The 19,542-nt window shown below is 45.2% G+C and overlaps 1 protein-coding gene across 3 annotated transcripts in view; it reads left to right on the forward strand.

Moving 5' to 3' along the window:
• The window catches only part of RHBDF2 (rhomboid 5 homolog 2), a 64,985-nt gene that overhangs the window by 24,056 nt on the left and 21,387 nt on the right, over positions 1 to 19,542 (forward strand). The window contains exons 1-3 of one of the 3 annotated variants that reach the window (XM_083597860.1): positions 1,567 to 1,698; positions 16,997 to 17,155; positions 18,389 to 18,519. In XM_083597860.1, the coding sequence (XP_083453986.1) occupies positions 17,021 to 17,155; positions 18,389 to 18,519 (266 nt within the window). In that variant the 5' untranslated portion in view covers positions 1,567 to 1,698; positions 16,997 to 17,020. Of the gene's footprint in view, positions 1 to 1,566; positions 1,699 to 7,626; positions 8,055 to 16,996; positions 17,156 to 18,388; positions 18,520 to 19,542 lie in introns of those variants that run through there. The other 2 variants (XM_083597861.1, XM_083597859.1) reach the window with 2 other exon arrangements.

The raw sequence follows: 19,542 nt of genomic DNA on the forward strand, positions 1-19,542 counted from the left end.
TCAGAAGCATAAAACCATCCCTGTCTTGGGAGTATCGGATTTGAGTTCACTGAGAATAGAGTCCTCTTTGTGGCCCCATTAAAAGTTTTTGGCTTTAATGTTCTTTAATAAGAGCTGGGGGTGGCAAGCCTCAAAATGGCACTGAAAAATAATACAGAGAACCTTAATGTTTCAGTGCAAATCTTCATTGGGGGCATAAGAATTCAATTAGCTGAGCAATTTTGCTTCACCAGAATAACAACAAACTGAATTCTTGTGTCTCTGAGGAAGGTTCCTCTGAAACGTGCTGAGCAATTTAATACACTATTAAAAGTTTTCCTATTTTTCAGAACTCACCCCTCTTGTACTTGATTTCTCTCTTCCTCCTGAAGTAAGAAATGGTCCTCTTAAAACGGGAGTGTGGCTGCACTGCAGACTGGGGCAACAATGGAATTGTCATGGCTGGCAGTCTTTGAGCCACTACCAGCAATGCAGGCATGGCATATTCTTGTGCTTGCCATGGAATAGTTTATGGAATTCTGCTTCTTGCTTCAGTCCAAGGAGAACAGGCAGGTCTGCTTGGAAACTGGTGTTCTCACCACCATTCCTCCTTGTTGGCCTTTCCATGAGCCCAGAAAGACTGGCTTATGTCACTCAGTCTTGCCAATTTCTTTTGTCACACTGTGGTAGGAAGCTTCTCTCTCTTATTGGATATTTCCTGCCCACCTGTGTGTTTTCTAAACCACCCGGTTGGCTCTAGTATGTTTTACTGCTCTGTAATGTTTCCCTTTTAATTCTTACATTTTGGCATTCATTCACCGCTGCCCAAAGATATTTTGCTGCCAGAACTCGCATCATCCCTGCCCATTGACCACACTGGCTGGAGAAACATTTCTCTGAAGCCCAGCAGCATATACAGTGGTACCTCGGGTTAGGAACTTAATTCATTCTGGAGGTCCGTTCTTAACCTGAAACTGTTCTTAACCTGAGGTACCACTTTAGCTAATGGGCCCTCCCGCTGCTGCGCCGCCGCCACACAATTTCGGTTCTCATCCTGAAGCAAAGTTCTTAACCCAAGGTACTATTTCTGGGTTAGCGGAGTCTGTAACCTGAAGCGTCTGTAACCTGAGGTACCACTGTTTTAGCATTCAAATTAATTATACTTATTCCTGGTAGAAAATCCTTTCATTGCTGATTATACACAGGGGCCTTAAAAGGCATTGCTAAACCATACCCTTATTTGCCCGGTGCATTTGGGAGCTCGCTCTGGTCCACAAGTCACAGTTTGGCTGTCCCCCTGAAATATTTTCCTCGCAACTCCAGTGTTTGACAGCACAAGGCAGTAGCAGTAAGATGATGGAGAAAGCTGGCTGTGGAGGTCTGCTGTGTCCAGAAATGTGTACATACACAGTCTTGGGAGGAGTGTGTTGAAACACTAGCACTGACATCACTACCACAAATTTAACCACACTGAAACTTGCAAATGAATGGGTTCCACCCCACCCCCTTTCCTGGAAAAAAAAGAAGAAACCTCTATATGCATTTGAAAGCCTTCTTTGATGAGCCTGCCTTGCTGCCGCCCAGATAGTCTGTTATCATCGGGAATAGGACCTTGGTGATGACGCCTGGGTGACAAGGAGACACTTGATAGGAAAGGAGACTGGGCAAGAAGCAGTTCTTTGAAACCAGCTGCGGGCGTATTGCACAACAGTGATGAATGTATGTGAGTTCACTTCCTACATTTCATTCTTCCAGAAATAGCTGTTGTCAGTGACATTTTTTTTTAAAAGGTCAGTTCTTTGTGCTGACTGTATTTAACTGTGCTTTACGATGACCTATGTTGGGGAGGGAAGGAGCTTTGACGGGGCATTAAACAGAGGAAGGTGGCCGCTTCAGGCGCTGATTTTGGGTGCCATGAAAAGGCAATAGTAAATGGTTGGCTAGTCTGTTGTGGTGGTGTTGTGTTTTTAATGTCAGGGCGGGGGAGAAACACTTGTGGGATTTTCTGTCTGGGGTACCAAAATAACTTGGCTTGGTTTCAGATAATGCACACCTTGGCTTTCAGGGAAGGGACACTTTTGCTGCTTCACTTCAGGTAGCAAAATGCTAACAGCTTTTCAATAACATGTGACAATTCTGCCTCATTTTCAACACTTGGGATGGCAGTCCTGGAAGGAATCCTACCTTCTTCAGTCAAAGTTTCCCAACCTCCCATGGTTAATGTGATTTAAGTGAAATCTTTGTTCCAAATATTCCAGTTTTAACCCTGAATGTGTAAAACCCAGTTCTTTCCTCGAAGTCCTCGCCAAAAACCTTATTTTCTGAAGGGTATCTTTATTACCTTGCCTATTTTTTCATTTGGGCTTTTAAGTTCAGTGGGTTTTTTTCTTTTTAGTTTTAGAAGCTAGAAAGAATATATACTGAGAAGCCACAATGAGGCATTCTCATTTGGTTAGATTAAAAAAGTGTGAACTCTTTTCCAGGATTATACATTCATACATTCAAGCAAGCAAACTGAGGCAAGGGTCGGTTGTATGCAAAACATACACTGAGTTAAAAATAATAAACTTGGCTCTTCCTCTTTGTGGAGATGGTTTTGCAGCCTGCCAGTTGTCAAAGAAAGAATGTCTTTTGCTGAAGGGGGACAATACAACTTGCCTCAATGTGTTCAAACAAGTCTTCAGTCCCCTGGTGCCAGATGGGAGCTCCACCATTTGGACCTCAGTACCAGCAATGAGCAGGCATGGCCATCCATTTAAAACTGACAAGACAGGCAGAGTTTTATTATTACTATTATTATTATATCTGGGCACCAGGAGTAGCAAGCTAGGATTAAATTTATTGCCTCTGTTGGCAAGTGGCACTGGTCTCCATCATAACATCAGGTTTTGACAGCAATAGTAAGCTGAACTTCTTTATCTTGTTTTATTGTGGCATTGGGATCCTAGTCTCTCCAATTGGAGTCTGCTGGGATCATACAATTTATTTTGGGACCCTACATTCAACTCTGTGCAGCTGGTTCTAAAACAATGACTGATTTGATATATTTTTATTGTTTCTATGGTGTCTGTCTTATTAGATACCTGGTGTAAATTGGTTAGCTGAAAACTTATCTATGAAACTCACCTTCATCTCTGCTAGTCTAGCCTCCCTCACTTCTGTCTTCTGGTTCATAGTGTACTCACTTCCACACAGTTTCGTAGCTCATTAGAGAGACTTCTAGGTTGAGGTATGAATATTCTGTTGCTAACAAATTTCTAAAAGCTGTGTTGTTATTATTTTTATTCTGCGGCACAGCTCTGTGATGTGTCCCACAGGTGGCAGCCAGTTTTGAACTTCATTTTTATGTGCGTAAGAAAAAGCAGATTAGATCGTGCATGTTCCACTTGGCTGCAAACAACTGTTACAGAACTTGGTTTTTGTGACTCTCAGGTGTTGGTTTCATATGCAAACTTAGACCTCCTGGTGATTGGGCCTAGACAATAGCCACTTCACTATTGGGCTTGGAAATAAAAGAGGTATTCAGATATGTTCCAAATAAGTTGTCAAAAGTGTCTTAAAGCTTTCCCCCAAGTTATTGATGCTAGCTGCTCGTTTTGGTTGCAGTGGGTTGTAAATGCATTAAAACTAATGGACCTAAGTCATGTCCATTAATTTCAGTGCTGCGACTCGGAGTACAACTAAAGTTGGCTGTCACCCAGTGTCCTTTCCCCCAGAGGATTTTAGAAACTGCTTTTCTTAAAGTGCACCGAAACTTACCAGGTGTACTCCATCAAAATAAAGCAATCAGTCTCTCAAGGAAAGTCCCTAGTCATGCAAACCAGGGTTGTTATTTTTCTGGCCTTATTTTCATGCCTTTTAACCCTTATGCTTCCCTATCACACTTTGAAAACATAAATCTGAGCCATTTCGTATCAGGATTCCGTTTTGTAAGGAAACGGGTGGAGATCTTCACTGTAGAAACTGTATCTGATCAAGGAACATATTCTTGAAAAGCAGAGTTTTGAGGAAGATCTTAAGGTAAGAAGATAAAGGAGATCCAAGTTAAGTGGTCTGGGCAGAGGCTGTGGTGGAGGAAGCGGCTGCAGTAGGTGCGGGCCGCCCTGGGTGTCACCACTAGGGGGGGGTGTGACAAAATGCTGGGTGGCACTCACCATGGGGCCTGCAGTGCGCCTGGGCCGCACGTCTCTCCTGGGCAGAGGGCCCAGTATTGGATAGTGGCAACCTGTGCTTTTGCCTTGATGTATTGGGCTGCTTTAGGGAGTTAAGCACAGTATCTTGTTGGGGCAAGGCTGCTTAGAGGTCTGTTGTGAGGCAGTTGTGAAGCACCCAGCCCAAAAGTTACTTCAGTGTCTGGCATTTCTCTTGGGAGTTTTGAAGGGCAAGGCTTTCTAGTACTAACCAAATGAGGAATATATGATATTTATTATTTTTACTTGGTCACCTCTTCCTGTTTAAAGGAGCTTTGCTAAATGCCACCTGCTGTGTGTATTTTAATATGGTACATATTTTGTCTTTTGGATATCAGAGAATGAAATGCTGTCCCCCCTAGTTTGTGCTGTCCCTTTTTACAAGACAAGGAAGTCACTAATTCCTATCTCTACTTTTTCTTTATGCTGGAAATCAAGAGAGTGTTCCTACCTCACCCCCCTCACACCCACACCCACCCCTGCTCTGCCCTGGTACAGTACTCCATTGGAAAGTGCAGTTGGAGTACTGTACCAAAAAATGGAGAAGGATATTGAAAACAAAAACTTTCATTTAATTACACAGTGAAATTTTGTGATCACCGTCAGGTTTGCAGCAGCACAGTCTTTGTTTTAATTCTGGAGCGTTTGCCTTGTTCAGTTTTTATTTATTTAAAAACAATAGTATCAAATGTCAAGGTCCTGGGCTTCTTCTTTTAAATCCTTCAATAACATTGTGCCACATCTGCATAAAGCCCAAATGTATACAAGCACAGAGATTATTCACAATGGCAATAACTCATGATAATCATCCTATCTCTGTTCTGCTAATTTATTTCATTGCCTGTTACTGCATTTGTGAGGGTGGGGCTCATCGTACTTGTATACACACTTTGAGTTTTGCCCAGACATGTTTGAGACTAAGTCTCTTGCACTGTATGGCCCTTTGGCTTCACTGAGTACATATGTGTAATATTTTTATTGCACATACACACAGGTGTAATGTAAATCTACCAGCTAATTTAGCTCTATAATTTAAGTGGGCTCTGTTCAACAGCAGCTTTCACTGGGAATCGAGGTGACACCCGGCCTGTTTCCTAGAATTGTTGGTTTGTGTCTTGGTTTTGTTCCCTCTTATTATGTGTTTCCAGCTCAAAATAATATACTCTCCCTTCGCTGCTTCTGGTAATGTGATGCTCTGAAACATCCTTGTCCTTGGGCCAGCATGAGTAAGGAATGTCACCCTGTAATTGCCCTTAAGCCTTCTGGCTACCAAACAGTGCAAACAGGTGCTGCCTGGGTAGGCTTCGGAGAGAGCTGTGTTGGGACTTGTTGAATGAAACTTCTCCAGTAGGCAGGGATTCCCCATGTATTCCTTGGGGCGAGGCTAGGAGGGTAGGTAGGATTTTTCTTTAGAATTTGCCTGCTTCCCATTCCTAGGATTGGCCCTTGTCCTGTTATTGTTTTTGGAGCTGATTCAATTCTTGGCTTGGCACCTGCTTGACAGAATATATTTGAGAAGGGTGGGAAGTGGCTGCTAGCTGTGGCATGTCGCTGTAACCCTGAATGCTGTTGGACAGGGAGGAATAAAGCTGGTAATTAGAACAAAAACTGGGAAGTTGATGCCAGTGATAAAACTGTGACAAACCTGCATCTGGGCTGTACCACTTCAGGCTATGGAAAGGGGCTCATGCGGTAGTATGTTCCACCATTTTAAAAAGCCACCTCTCCAGACAAAAACGGAACAGAACTAGATGTCAGGAAGAATGGTTTTAGCCATGTCCCTGTTGCATTATAGAGAGAGAGGGTGAGGTGGGGGGAGAACTGGGCCTTTACTGTATACCCGGGTAGGCAACCTATGGCCCGTGGGCCAGATGCGGCCCAATCGCCTTCTCAGTCCGGCCCACGGACAATCCGGGAATCAGCGTGTTTTTACATGAGTAGAATGTGTGCTTTTATTTAAAATGCATCTTTGTGGGGCATAGGAATTTGTTCATTTCCCCCAAAAAAATATAGTCCGGCCCACCACATGGTCTGAGGGACGGTGGACCGGCCCATGGCTGAAAAAGGTTGCTGACCCCTGCTATATACCCTCAAAGAGTGTCAGCTGGGGCTTTTGGGTTCTCTCAAATACACAGAGATGGTTGGGGGCCTTGAACCAAAAAACCTTAGAGACGAAGTATATGTTTAACTCGGTTTTTCTTAGATAGCAACTGAACTCTTTAATAATATGCTCCCTGCTCCCTGCAACGAGAAGTTTCGGGGACAGCGCTAAAGGGTTTAGTTTTTCTCTTTGGATGATCTCTCTTTTTTAGTTGCAAATGTACAAGTAAAGCACTGTAGAAGCATACAGTCACTCCTATGACTGGCAGCAGATCCTCAGAGAGCCACTTAAGCTGACCCCACCCCAAGGCTCAGTTTCAGTTAGTTCCAAACTAGAAACTCTCAGTCCACTCTTTTTCTGACACTGTCTCTGACAGTTCTGAGGCAACTGTCGGGGATTTTTACACACACATCTCCCTCTGCAGTGTCTTTGGTTTGAGGAGTCACCCCCTACAGTTGGATTACCCATAAAGCCCTCCAGATGTTGTTGGCCTCAACATTCCATCAGCCTCAGCCACCATGGCCAGTGGTGTGAGATGATGGGAGTTGTAGTCCAGCATACCTGAAGGAGCGTCTCCACCCCCATCGGACACCAGACACTGAGGTCCAGCTCCAAGGGCCTTCTGGCGGTTCCCTTACTGCAAGAAGCAAAGTTACAAGAAATGAGGGCCTTCTCGGTAGTGGCACCCGCCTTGTGGAATGCTTCTCATCAGATGCAAAGGAAATAAAGAACTACCTGAATTTTAGAAGATATTTGAAGGCAACCCTGTTTAGGGAAGTTTTTAATATTTGACGTTTTATCATGCTTTTAATTTTCTGTTGGGAACTGCTCAGAGTGGCTGGGGAAACCCAGCCAGATGGGCAGGTTATAAATAATAAATTTATATCATTATATTATCCTCCATCCCGACAACTGTTCCACCAAAAGGCATCACTGTTGTCAGTTGCCTCTTCGCGAGCTATTGCTTGGTGAAGGATACAGGAGATTCATTTAATGTGAAAGGAGGAGGGAAGGGGAGGTTGTATCCCAAGTATAGTTAAGAATTTGGAGAGCCACCTCTGTGGCGCCTCCAAGTGTCTCCATCTCTCCTTTCCACTTGCTACTACCAAACCTTACAGGTAACTTTGTGCTTTCTGGATTTTCAAGGCTTGCAGTCTCCCTCCCATTTTGCCTGACTGCATGTGCATGTTGTGTCATGAAATGGCTGGTCACTGGCTGCGTTCTTCTCGCTTGCCACTTTCAATGTCCTCCTCTTCTTCTTTTGAAGCTTTCATTCCTCCTGTAGGTAAAAAAAATAAAAATCTCAGGCACTCATTGTCCTTAGGCTTGTGAGTCATGTCTGCTTTTCTCCCGCCAGCCCAGCCACTCAGCTGTGGCATCTCTATAAGCTGGCATTGTGAAAGCCGTCTTGGTTTGGCACAACGAGCCGGGCAGGACCTTGCATTGTTATGGAAACCAGCTGAGATATGTCAGCTATGTTGGTAACATGGCAAAAGGAATCTCGGACATCTGTTCCGCTGTTGCTGACCTTGTTCTGATAAACCATTGCACGATCTCTTACTTGTTCTGCTTTCAGTGCCTCCTCTCCTCCTCCTTCCCCCTCTGCTGCTCCAAGGTGTTGACTATTGCGACTGACACGTCTGGCTGGTGTGCTGTCTCCCTTCCTGAGGGAAAATAAATCTCTCCCCGAACTCCCCACAGAGACTTTGAAGGGGAAACTTTCCATCCAGCTTAAGCCTCTCTTTTGCCTGATGGATCCATTCCAAGGTGTTAGCTATAAACATGTAAGCAAACTGAATAAAGAGCACCAGTGTTTCTCTTGTGCGTGTGTGTTACATGATCAGGCAGCTTTGAAGGATTTCTGCTACCAAAGTGCAGTAATGATCTAAGTTTTCAAATTATAGAGCCATGCCAAATGGCTTTGCTTGATGTGCAAAGTTTATGAATTTTCCATTGGCTGCCAAGTCTTGGCAGAAGGAAGTTTGGGAAATGGAATATTTTTAATAAAAAAGTTGTTTGGGAGTGCATAATGTAATTTAAGTTGAATTTAAATTCAAACGTAACCTGAAAAAACATTCCTTCCTGATTTGTCCTTGCAGTGACTAAATAATATTCAGTGGCATAATCAACAGTGGGTTATAAAAAACACTTTTGCCTGGTAAACTATTCCTTTATGTGGTCTTTGTTTACAGGCCACAGGCCAGGCTTACGTATTAGTGACTGAAACTTTCAGGGCCAACCACTTCCTATGTGGCAGAGCGCTCAGAATGCTAAGCCACGATTCGTTAAAGTTAACCACAAGCTGTCCCACACTCTTTCAAACAAACCATGACTTGTTTCTCCAAAGTTTGGCTGGTGTTTTCCATCTATTCTTGCAATATGTCCTTTAGGCTCGGTGACCTTTAGGCTCACGTGGGCAAGTTAGTGACCAAAGAAACCATGATTAAGGAAGGGTCCTGGATTCACATGTAATGCTAGCCATAGATAAAACAAACCAAGGTTTATAAGAAACCATAGTTTCAGACTGTATTTTGTTGGCAGTAAGCGAAGTCTGGATAAGTCACAGGATGGAGTTCACACATAATAAACCACTGGTTAATAAAATATGCCTTAGCATTAGGTGCAGATCGGTGTCGGGCAACCATGTTAAATAGAGTATTACAGATGGCAGGATGGCCTCAGTAACCCAAGAGGGGGGTGATGTCACATTCTAAAAGACCCTCTAGTTTCTGAGCATGACAGTCTCTTTCCATAACAATTGCACATGAGTTCCTGCTCATAGTTTTTTCACTCTAATGCTTTCTGAGGTGGCATAGCGTGGGTTGTCAGTGCCCGGGAGCCACGTGGAGGTGGGGGACAGATGGACAGAGTACGCATGCTCATTCAACTGCCTAACGGCATCCGCTTCACTCAGGAGATTGCAGATACAGAGATGAGAAAAGAAGAGTCATTCTGTTTTCTGGAGAGGCCACTTCCTGGTTCGCATGGAGATGCCGTTTTCAATGGAGTCCAGTAACGGGAGTGCGCAGCTGTATTGAGGCAGTACTGGGTGTTTGAAAATTTTCACCCCTAACAATTTTGCGTTCACCCTGTGACACATCCCCCACCCCGTCCTACACTATGCCAGTGGCTTTATGTTCCTAAAAACATTGTGTCATAAAGAAAATAGGGTGCACATTTGCACATATGAAGATTAGATGCAGAGATAAATGCATGACATGTCCTGAGATCCCTATGGGTTTCATTTGGAGAGTGAGTAGGATGAAGGGCTTCTAATTCCAACAGGTATTGGCACTCTCAAGCCCTGGGAAACATTGGTGGGGCATTAAGTTCTGTTTCTTTATGTCCCTGTGCATGCAGCTGTAGACATTTCCTGCTCTCCTGTTTCTGTGACCACAGTGGACAGCATAGGCCATGCGGTGGTCTCATCAAAGGACAACTTCAGAATCAGATTGTCTATCTCTTCCGCAGGCATCTCACTGTACCCTGAGACAAATTCTATCTCATAAAATACCTCCTCACACATTCCTGATTGATTGGTTGCTTGCCTAGATATGGTACATTGCTGACTGTGTGGATACAATAGATAACAGGCTCTCCACATAGTTGCAGTCATCCGTTTGAAAAAGTATGTAAGCGACCACCATTAGAGCTAAATAGCACCTGCCACTATTGCTAATGATACTTCCTTTGTTACACACATATGCCTTGGTTATACAAATATTGTTGCTGTTTGGTGGTGCATTGTTATTGTTTTAATAAGAAAGTTTGGGTCCATCTAGGATCTCGACTGCCTTTTCCCAGTAGCTTATGAGTCAGGGGGTTGTGCCTTTGGAAGTGAGGACTCTTGCTAATTTGCTAGTAGTTCTAGGAAGGAGGTTGGATTGAAGTGGAAAGGGAAGCTGATCCTCTCCTGATGACTCAGTTGCATCATGGAAAATCTCTAAGACAATGCTGAGAGCTGGGCTTGGGGTTGTTCTTGCACAATCTCAGCCAGTCTCTCTTTCTTTCTTACTCTCTGTCTTTTGGTGTCATACACTTTCTGAGAGAATGAAAGGGTAAACTATGCCGCTTTGCTCAGCCTGACCTAAAGCCTCATGCGCCGTGAAGGAAATTAAGAGTTAACTCGTGAAAGTGATGCATAGAAATTCTTGGGTTTTTGCTTTAATACCAAAGTCGCTGAGATTGATGACCTATCTAACATCATGCCTTTCATATGACATGAACATATGTGTACAAGAGCATGTATGGTTATAGAATCATATAGAAGTGTAGAGTTGGAAGGGACCCTGAAGGTCCTCTAGTCCAGCTCCCTGCAATGCAGGAATCCTACCCGTAGCTGTCTTTGGGTGGGCTCGAACCACCAACCTTTTGGTTAACAGCCAGATGCGCTGACCCCTTGTGCCACCTGAGGGACTCCTATATGGAAAGGGATGCTTCCAGCAACCAGCTGTTCACACTCAAAAGACAGGGAAAGCCCTGGGAAAACAACAAGACGACTCCTCCTCTGCCAGCCACGTAGACTTGCACCTGGTTCTCTGCACTTGTTCAGCGGCATCAACCAGGTGAATGTAGATAACTAGTAGGAGCTGGAGTACGGTGCATTTGAAATGCTGCAGGAGCACTTCCAATCCTTGGAACAAGCACTGCATGCAGAAGTGGTCCTTAGAGCCAACTTGAGCATCGTTGGAGTTTTGTCTGTACTGCATTTCTATTCGGGGAGATGATGAAGGTGGAAGGTAAAGCATGACTGTACGCGGGGTTGTTGACACAAAACTCCTGGAAAGACTGTCTGCATGGCTGTTTGTATGGCAGTTGTGCCTCTTCCATCAGCCCCAAAGACCTCTGTTGCTTTCTGATTCTGCTTTCCCGTTATGTGGGTTGAATGGACTATAAACATTTCCTTTCCCCTCGAAGTTCGGAGATGGCTCTGGCTATAAAGCATATTATGGATGACATAAGCAGCTTGAGGCGCCAGTTCCCTCGGTGCACCATTGACATGAGCTCTCTTTGCTTGCCCACTCAAGCACTTTTGAGAATTGCCGGATAGGATGCTCATTCCCCCTGGATGCTTCTGGTCCTGAGTTATTGATTACGGTGCTCTTCTTGCTGAGAGGGACCTCCTTAAACATTTATGGTCTCATCATCTCCCTTGAAATATATGGGGGTGTCTGTAATGCGCTCCCGGTGGGATACTTTGCTTCAGAAGCTGCTGCTCTTTCCAAGCCTCGGAACATAAGGGGAATCTTATTGCAAGATAGCCACAGTCTTTCTTTTATTTTCTTTCTGTCTGTATTTATACCCCACCCTTCGAATAAGTTGTTAGGGCAGCGTAAAGTAAAATATTCGGAAATTTGTTAAATAACAATTATGTTAGGATTAACTGAAAACAGCAGCGCCCAGGTAAAAGAATAGTTTTAAAGCCTGCCTCCTGCATACTGTGAATCAACAGCTGGGAATCCTTTCCACCCTGAGGGCAACATTCCTCCATGGCTGGAGCAATGGATGTGACTCTTCCCTTTTGTGCAGGTGGTTACATTCCAGCTGTACAAGTGCCATAGGTTTGTACACACATACCTCCATCCAAGTGAGCTAGAAACATCATTACAGCTCAGATACCTTCCGGCCTGGTAAAAGCACTTAAGGGAGACATGGGCAAGGGATGGTGAGGAGTGTGGCCTGGGTTAAGGAGTGTGGTCTAGAGAGAGTCCCAAGGGTTAGCTGGAGCAACCACATTTGGCTCTTTGGCCGGTGGTTCCTCCACTGCTGCTAGAGAGCTGGTTCAAGGGACAAGAAGTCTCTGGTGCAGCGTCTGGAGGGAGGGCTGTTCCTGTCCGCGTTCAAAACTCCCATTGTTCTAGGCATATTTTGCGACAGGGAATTTCATTAGCACGAGCAGTTTCTGAACTCTGGGCACAATAGTTCGCCTAACATTTCAAGATTAAAACTGCAGAGAGGAAGGAAAGGAGGACTTTTTTTCTGCCTCCCCACTTCCAGCTACTCTGAAAACTGGAGAAGAGACTCTCTTAAGAATATTTGGGGGGGGGGGTGAACAAGGGAAGGACCATGTGAAAAATGAACATAACATTTTAGCTGCAGTTCATTTCCAGCTTTGTATTCTTGTTATAGACTTTGCGTTGTTGCGGCCATAGCCTGTTTTAAAGGTGCCATTTAGCTCCTAGCTTCCCTGTCTCACTATCTAACACTGGTTCCTGTGTGGCATTGCTACTGGATGTAGACTGGACTTTCAGAGCTGTTTTAGCCTGAAGCTGAATTAATTTGAGGATGGGATGTAGTGGAAGAGGGAGCATGAAATATGGGATAGGCTTATGCCTTTTTATATTGCAAACCAGCCTGCAAACTTTGGTTGAAGGGTGGTATAGAAATTTAATAAGTAACAATGGAATAAATAGTCTCTTGCAGCAAAAAGCAAAAAACTGTCAGGAGAGTTGTACGGCATCTTAAAAAATACTTAGCAGATTTATTGGTGTCATGAGGTTTTGTGGGCTCACCTTGTGAGATTTTTGAAGTTTGCTATATCCTGGGTTGGCAGAGAGAGATGGCTTCCCATGAGTATGAACGTGGAGGAGAAAAGGGTACAGAGTTGGGCCAAAAGGTCATGAAATGCCTGTGACATTTCCATGTAACGTTTAGCTGTATACAAGAGAAGTGCAGTGACCATTATGGCTGTTGTGAATGGTCAGTGTGCTTTTGAACTTTGAGTAGAAATGTCACAGACTGTATGTCTTGTATTCCGTGGCCTTTTAGCTTCACTGTTTACCATTTTTTTCCTTCTATACCCACACAGTAAAGACTTCAGTTTGTTTGTAGGCTAGCTGAGAAAGATTTGAAAGTGTGCTGCCGCCACCTTGTGGCTATTTATTTCATGCATTTGAGATGAACTTTCCATGTTTGGAGGAAATATATACTTTAGACTGTGGAGTTTGAAAGGGACTTTTAGAGTATGTTTTCCTATTGCTTAAGCTTTCAACTCGAGATCTCCTCTGCCTTGCCTCCTGCTTGCTGTGTCCATATGGCATATCTGAAAAGCTTTACCCCTAGTGTCAGGAATTGAACATCCAAGATGCACAGGAGTTTCTTAAAGGTGAAATATTGAAGGCACAAATGCAGACAGCTGGAGGCATCTATGAATTTGTGGGAGGTTAATCCTGGATAAAGGAACAGCACACTGACCAGTGAGAAATTGTTGTGGTTTTTTTTTAGAATGCTTCTGAAATAGCAGGGCATTTGCTCGTTGAGGGATGGTGGTCATAGCAAACATAAAGCAAACCAAACAGCTCTAAAACATGGTTTGCTTGCTTGTATATTTGGTAGCTCAAACCATGGCATGGTGTGTGTGTTTTTAAATTCTGGTTAAATCCAAACAATAGTTGATTTGGTTAGGATGTTTGAATGGAATGGAGCTTTAGAGAGAGATCACTGACCTGAAACCTACAATAGCTGGATCACCATCTACTTTGTACCAATAAGATGTTGTCACTTTTGTGTGTTGCCTCCTTTTGCTACCTGTCTGGAGGCGTTAACCCTTCTCATGCTAGTGTTGACCGATCTCTGGGCTTAGACAGCCTAACCTACATAGCTTCAATCGCAGAGTGGGTGAGACCACTGAGCTGGATCGTTAACCCTGGCTTGACCCACTCTGCAGCATTAATCCCATCCAGAGTCTTCCCATCTTGTTGTGTGGGAAGCCCCTTGTTAATGTGACTGCCGGCATTGGCTGTATGTTCTGCCTTGCACCTGCAGAGGATGAGATCATTGGCCATCCTGAATAAAGTCAGGATTATTAAAGAAGGCGCTAGGGGCTCCCTTGTGTAACACACTTAGGCTGATTGGGAAATAGCACCAGTTCTTAAGGTATTCAAGCAAATGGTGCCTACCCTGGGCTTGGCGACAGGAAGAATGTTGATTGTTTTTGCCCATGGGGTTTCATGTGGTGATGCAATGCAGCCCCATCTGGCTTGGAAGCTGGGGGAATTCCAATGTACTCTGTACAAATGGAGTTCTAATCCCTACAGGGGCAGAGGGGAACCTGGAGGCGTGGCTTTCAAGCCCAAAAGCACTAATAAAAAAGAAACACGGCACATACTAACACCAAACATTACGGCTAGGTCCTGTGTATTATTGTGGCTAGGGCCACGTGTATCCTCCATGCTAACGTCACCCTCCCCCCCAAAACTGGGAAAATTCTACATCCAGGCAATTAAATTTTACAAGAGAAACAAATCTGCAAAGCCTCTTCTGCAAATGCATGCCACTGACTGATGAACTTCACATGCCTTTTCTTGTTTCACATAAGTTATCCTGCAACATTTATTGTGCATGGGTCTAATTTTGCTAGTCATAAGAGAGAGTGTATGTGTGTGTCAAGGGGGTGGCACTACAAAGCCAATAAGAGAGGACATGGCCTACTTGTTCCCATCATGACAGAAACAGTTTTCCTGAAAATGGAATTCAGCCTGGTGCTGTGGCTTAAACCACAGAGCCTAGGACTTGCCGATCAGAAGGTCGGCAGTTCAAATCCCCGCGACGGGGTGAGCTCCCGTTGCTCGGTCCCTGCTCCTGCCAACCTAGCAGTTCGAAAGCACGTCAAAGTGCAAGTAGATAAATAGGTACCACTCTGGTGGGAAGGTAAACGGCGTTTCCGTGTGCTGCTCTGGTTCGCCAGAAGCGGCTTAGTCATGCTGACCACATGACCAGCACATGGATCCCTTCCAGTCGGCATTCAGGCCTCATCATGGGACTGAAACTGCCTTGGTCGCACTGGTTGATGATCTCCGGCGGGCAAGGGACAAAGGTGAGAGCTGTTTCCTAGTTCTGCTGGATCTCTCAGCGGCGTTTGATACCATCGACCATAACATCTGGACCGTCTTGAGGGGCTGGGAGCTGGGGGCACTGTCATACAGTGGTTCCGCTCCTTCCTCCTGGGCCGTGTTCAGAAAGTGGTGGTGGGGGATGAGTGTTCAGACCCCTGGGCTCTCACTTGTGGGGTGCCTCAGGGTTCTGTCCTCTCCCCCATGCTTTTCAACATTTACATGCAGCCACTGGGAGAGATCATCAGGAAGTTTGGGCTGGGTGTTCATCAGTATGCGGATGATACCCAGCTCTACCTCTCTTTTAAATCAGAACTAGTGAAGGCGGTGAAGGTCCTATGTGAGTGTCTGGAGGCGGTTGGAGGATGGATGGCGGCTAACAGATTGAGGTTGAATCCTGACAAGACAGAAGTACTGTTTTTGGGGGACAGGAGGCGGGCAGGTGTGGAGGATTCCCTGGTCCTGAATGGGGTAACTGTGCCCCTGAAGGACCAGGTGTGCAGCCTGGGAGTCATTTTGGACTCACAGCTGTCCATGGAGGCACAGGTCAAATCTGTATCCAGGGCAGCTGTTTACCAGCTCCATCTGGTACGTAGGCTGAGACCCTATCTGCCTGCAGACTGTCTCGCCAGAGTGGTGCATGCTCTGGTTATCTCCTGCTTGGACTACTGCAATGCGCTCTACGTGGGGCTACCTTTGAAGGTGACCCGGAAACTACAACTAATCCAGAATGCGGCAGCTAGACTGGTGACTGGGAGCGGCCGCCGAGACCATATAACACCGGTCTTGAAAGACCTACATTGGCTCCCAGTACGTTTCTGAGCACAATTCAAAGTGTTGGTGCTGACCTTTAAAGCCCTAAATGTCCTCGGTCCAGTATATCTGAAGGAGCGTCTCCTCCCCCATCGTTCTTCCCGGACACTGAGGTCCAGCTCCGAGGGCCTTCTGGCGGTTCCCTCACTGCGAGAGGCCAAGTTACAGGGAACCAGGCAGAGGGCCTTCTCGGTAGTGGCGCCCGCCCTGTGGAACGCCCTCCCATCAGATGTCAAAGTGATAAACAACTACCTGACATTCAGAAGACATCTGAAGGCAGCCCTGTTCAGGGAAGTTTTTAATATGTGACATTTTAGTGTATTTTTCATCTTTGTTGGAAGCCGCCCAGAGTGGCTGGGGAAACCCAACCAGATGGGCGGGGTACAAATAATAAATTATTATTATTATTATTCTGACCCGGAAGCTGTACGCTGGCTCCCTCAGCCAATACAGCGAGATGAGCGCCGCAACCCCAGAATCGGTCACAACTGGACCTAATGGTCAGGGTTCCCTTTACCTTTACCTACCAGCTGTGGCACTGTATCCAACATGGACACTATCCCTATTTGTTGCCTCTTTGTTGTTGTATTACTGGGGGTTTACGAAGGCATGGTACCAAAGAATTGATAATAAATATTGATATGCAGCTGAGCTGGAGTTCTCCCACTGACTCATGTGTTCCTGCATTGGTCCTGGATGCGTTCCAAGTTTTCTGTCCCTTCTTAAGCAACAATAGTATGCAGCTCTTTAGAGGTTCTGATAAACCGTGAAAGTAGACATAAGACAGAGTGGTCCCCTTGATAGCCTCAATATTTAATCCGCCTTTAAAAGAAAAAAATACTTTAGAGGAAGCAGTTTTTCCACTTTGCTTGCAGAAGGTCCTCACAGGTTTAATCCCTGGCATCTCCAGTGAGAGCCGGGAAGGATCCTGCCTGAAGCCCTGGAGAGCCACTGCTAGTTACTGCAGACAATATTGAGAAAGGTCGGACTCTGTATAAGGCAGCTTCTTGTGCTTCTTCTTTTGGGCTTCAGCCCAGGAGCTCTGTAGGACCCTGACTCCTGTTTCTTTCCCCTCCTATCAGGCTGACTAAATAATCCAATTCAACATGGCGGACAGTGACAAGAATGGGACCAGGCGCTCCAGTACCAGCAGCAGTCGCCTACAGAGCAAGAAGCCCCCAAACCTGTCCATCACAATTCCACCCGTGGAAGCAGCCGAGGATGTGAACAGCCAAACAGTGGTATGACTGGCTACAGTTTTCCCTAAATGCTTACGGGCCTGTTTCATGTCTATGGTTACTTGAGATGGAGAGGTGTCTGTTAGTTGCTGTCAGGATCTTGAAGTTAAATCTGATTCCGCCACACCTGCCAAATTGCTTTTGCCCATGTGCTGTCACAATCTGCAATGTGACCATGGATATTTAACCAGTGCATTGGCACTTAGAGAAGCATCCTTTGTGGCTTCTATGTAGAAATCTAGACTGCCTTTTCTGGAAGCTCAAAAAAGATTGTGTGCCACCTCAGGCATGTGGAAAGACCCCTCTCTTTTGGGGACTGGGACTAAACTGGACCCATGGGGTTCAGGTATAGCTCTTGCATTTTATGGATACACATTATGACTTGGGGAGGAACATCCTTCCCCAAAACAAATAACTGTCAGAGATTACTGGCCAGTTGAGTTTTCTTAAAAATGCACCTTCACACCATGCTGTGTTTGAGCCCCAGATATTCTCGCTTACACTCACAGCATCTTTGAGGTAGGGGAAAATAAGAGTCCCTTCCTGAATCAGTGAGGAGCAGACATCCTTCATGAACCCTGCTTTGCGCTAAGTTCCAGCAAATTTCTTTTTTACTCCAAATATTCAATCAAGACACTTCCTGAATGTTACTAATAGTGTAGAACCTTCAGCCATACCTTAAGTCCATTTCTTTCTCTCTCCTCCACAGCCCCCCCAGTTGTAAACTGCATAAAAAGTGAAGCTTTGTAATCAAACATGCATGATGCTCCACATAGATGTGTGATTTCACATAACGCCCTGCCTCCATACCTACATACCTGTATGCATCTAGCACTATCCTGGCCACCTATCCAGGCTCCCTATCCAAGTACAGTGGTACTTTGGAAGCTGAACAGAATCCGTTCCAGAAGGCTGTTCAACTTCAAAACGTTCGGAAGCTGCGCCGGACATTCGGGTTCCAAAAGAACGTTCGCAAACCAGAACACTCACTTCCGGGTTTGCAGCGCTCAGGAGCCAAAACGTTTTGAGTGCCAAAGTGTTTGGCTTCCAAGGTACAATTGTAGTCAAGAAGATTCTTCTGGTTTTCTCCCTCCCTGGTTGAGAAGTGTGATTTGTAGTTATGGGAGCTGCATAACAAGGACAGACCTCAGGATATTGCCCATTCATCAGTTGGGTGTTCTGTGTCTGAATCATATCTTCCTTACAATCTTTCTTCGACTTTAACATTTCTTCTAGCCTCTGAAGAAAAACCCAGTTTATCAGAAGAGTGTGAGCCTCCAAGAGTCCGGGATGAAAAGGCAGGACAGCAACTTTGAAAGACATCCTGGCTTGCACAGGCAAACTTCACTGTCCCACAGTATTCGCAAGTAAGGAGATGCTTAGGCCGCCATTTTGGGTTGGGTGGGGGTGATGGCCATGAAAGGTGTTTTTTTCCTTACCTTTGAAGGCATTGAGCAGAGTTACTGCTTGGCGTTCTTGGTTCTCTTGTCCCTTACCTTGAAGGCAGAGTCTGTACTGAGATAATCATGAGCTTTCACAACAGGCCATGTTGTGGACTCCAAAATTTTGCTCATGGTGATAATGATTTTGACAAGAAGAATGCTTCAAAATAAGGTGTTGCTTTTGGGCCTTGCTTTGTTCAGAAGACTTGAGATCTGCTTCACACAAGGAAAGTGGAAGCAGATGCATTTTAAGTATTTTGTCCATACCTCCTTATACAGTGGTACCTTGGGTTACATACGCTTCAGGTTACGTGCGCTTGAGGTTACAGTCTCCATTAACCAAGAAATAGTACCTCGGGTTAAGAACTTTGCTTCAGGATGAGAACAGAAATCATGCTCCGGCAGCGCGGCGACAGCAGCAGGCCCCATTAGCTAAAGTGGTGCTTCAGGTTAAGAACAGTTTCAGGTTAAGAACGGACCTCCGGAACGAATTAAGTACTTAACCCGAGGTACCACTGTACTGCATAAAATGAGACAGACAAATGTCATTTCCCCGCTCTTTCCATCTTATGTACAAGCCATAAATATAAGCCTATGTGTTGGGAATCAGTTATGACTCCCTGCAGTGTATGTATGTTCCTGTGATGTGCACTTGCTAGAAAAAGACAGGTTGCTGATAATACAACTGATGCTCTTCTCACAGTAGACTTTTTAAATGAGGCAGTGTGTGTATGCTGAAAGCTTTTGCAGAAGTGGGGAGGATTGCCACTCAGGCAATGTTTCCTAAATTTGGGTTTCCTGATGTTTTTGGACTACAACTCCCATCATCCGTAGCTAGCAGGACCAGTGGTCAGGGATGATGGGAAATGTAGTCCAAAAACAGCTGGAGACCCAAGTTTGGGAAACCCTGCACTGGAGCATGTCATTGGGGAAGGGGACAAAAGCAGT

Source organism: Podarcis filfolensis (assembly GCF_964270895.1).
Source record: "Podarcis filfolensis genome assembly, chromosome: 2".
NCBI classification, from domain to species: domain Eukaryota; kingdom Metazoa; phylum Chordata; class Lepidosauria; order Squamata; family Lacertidae; genus Podarcis; species Podarcis filfolensis.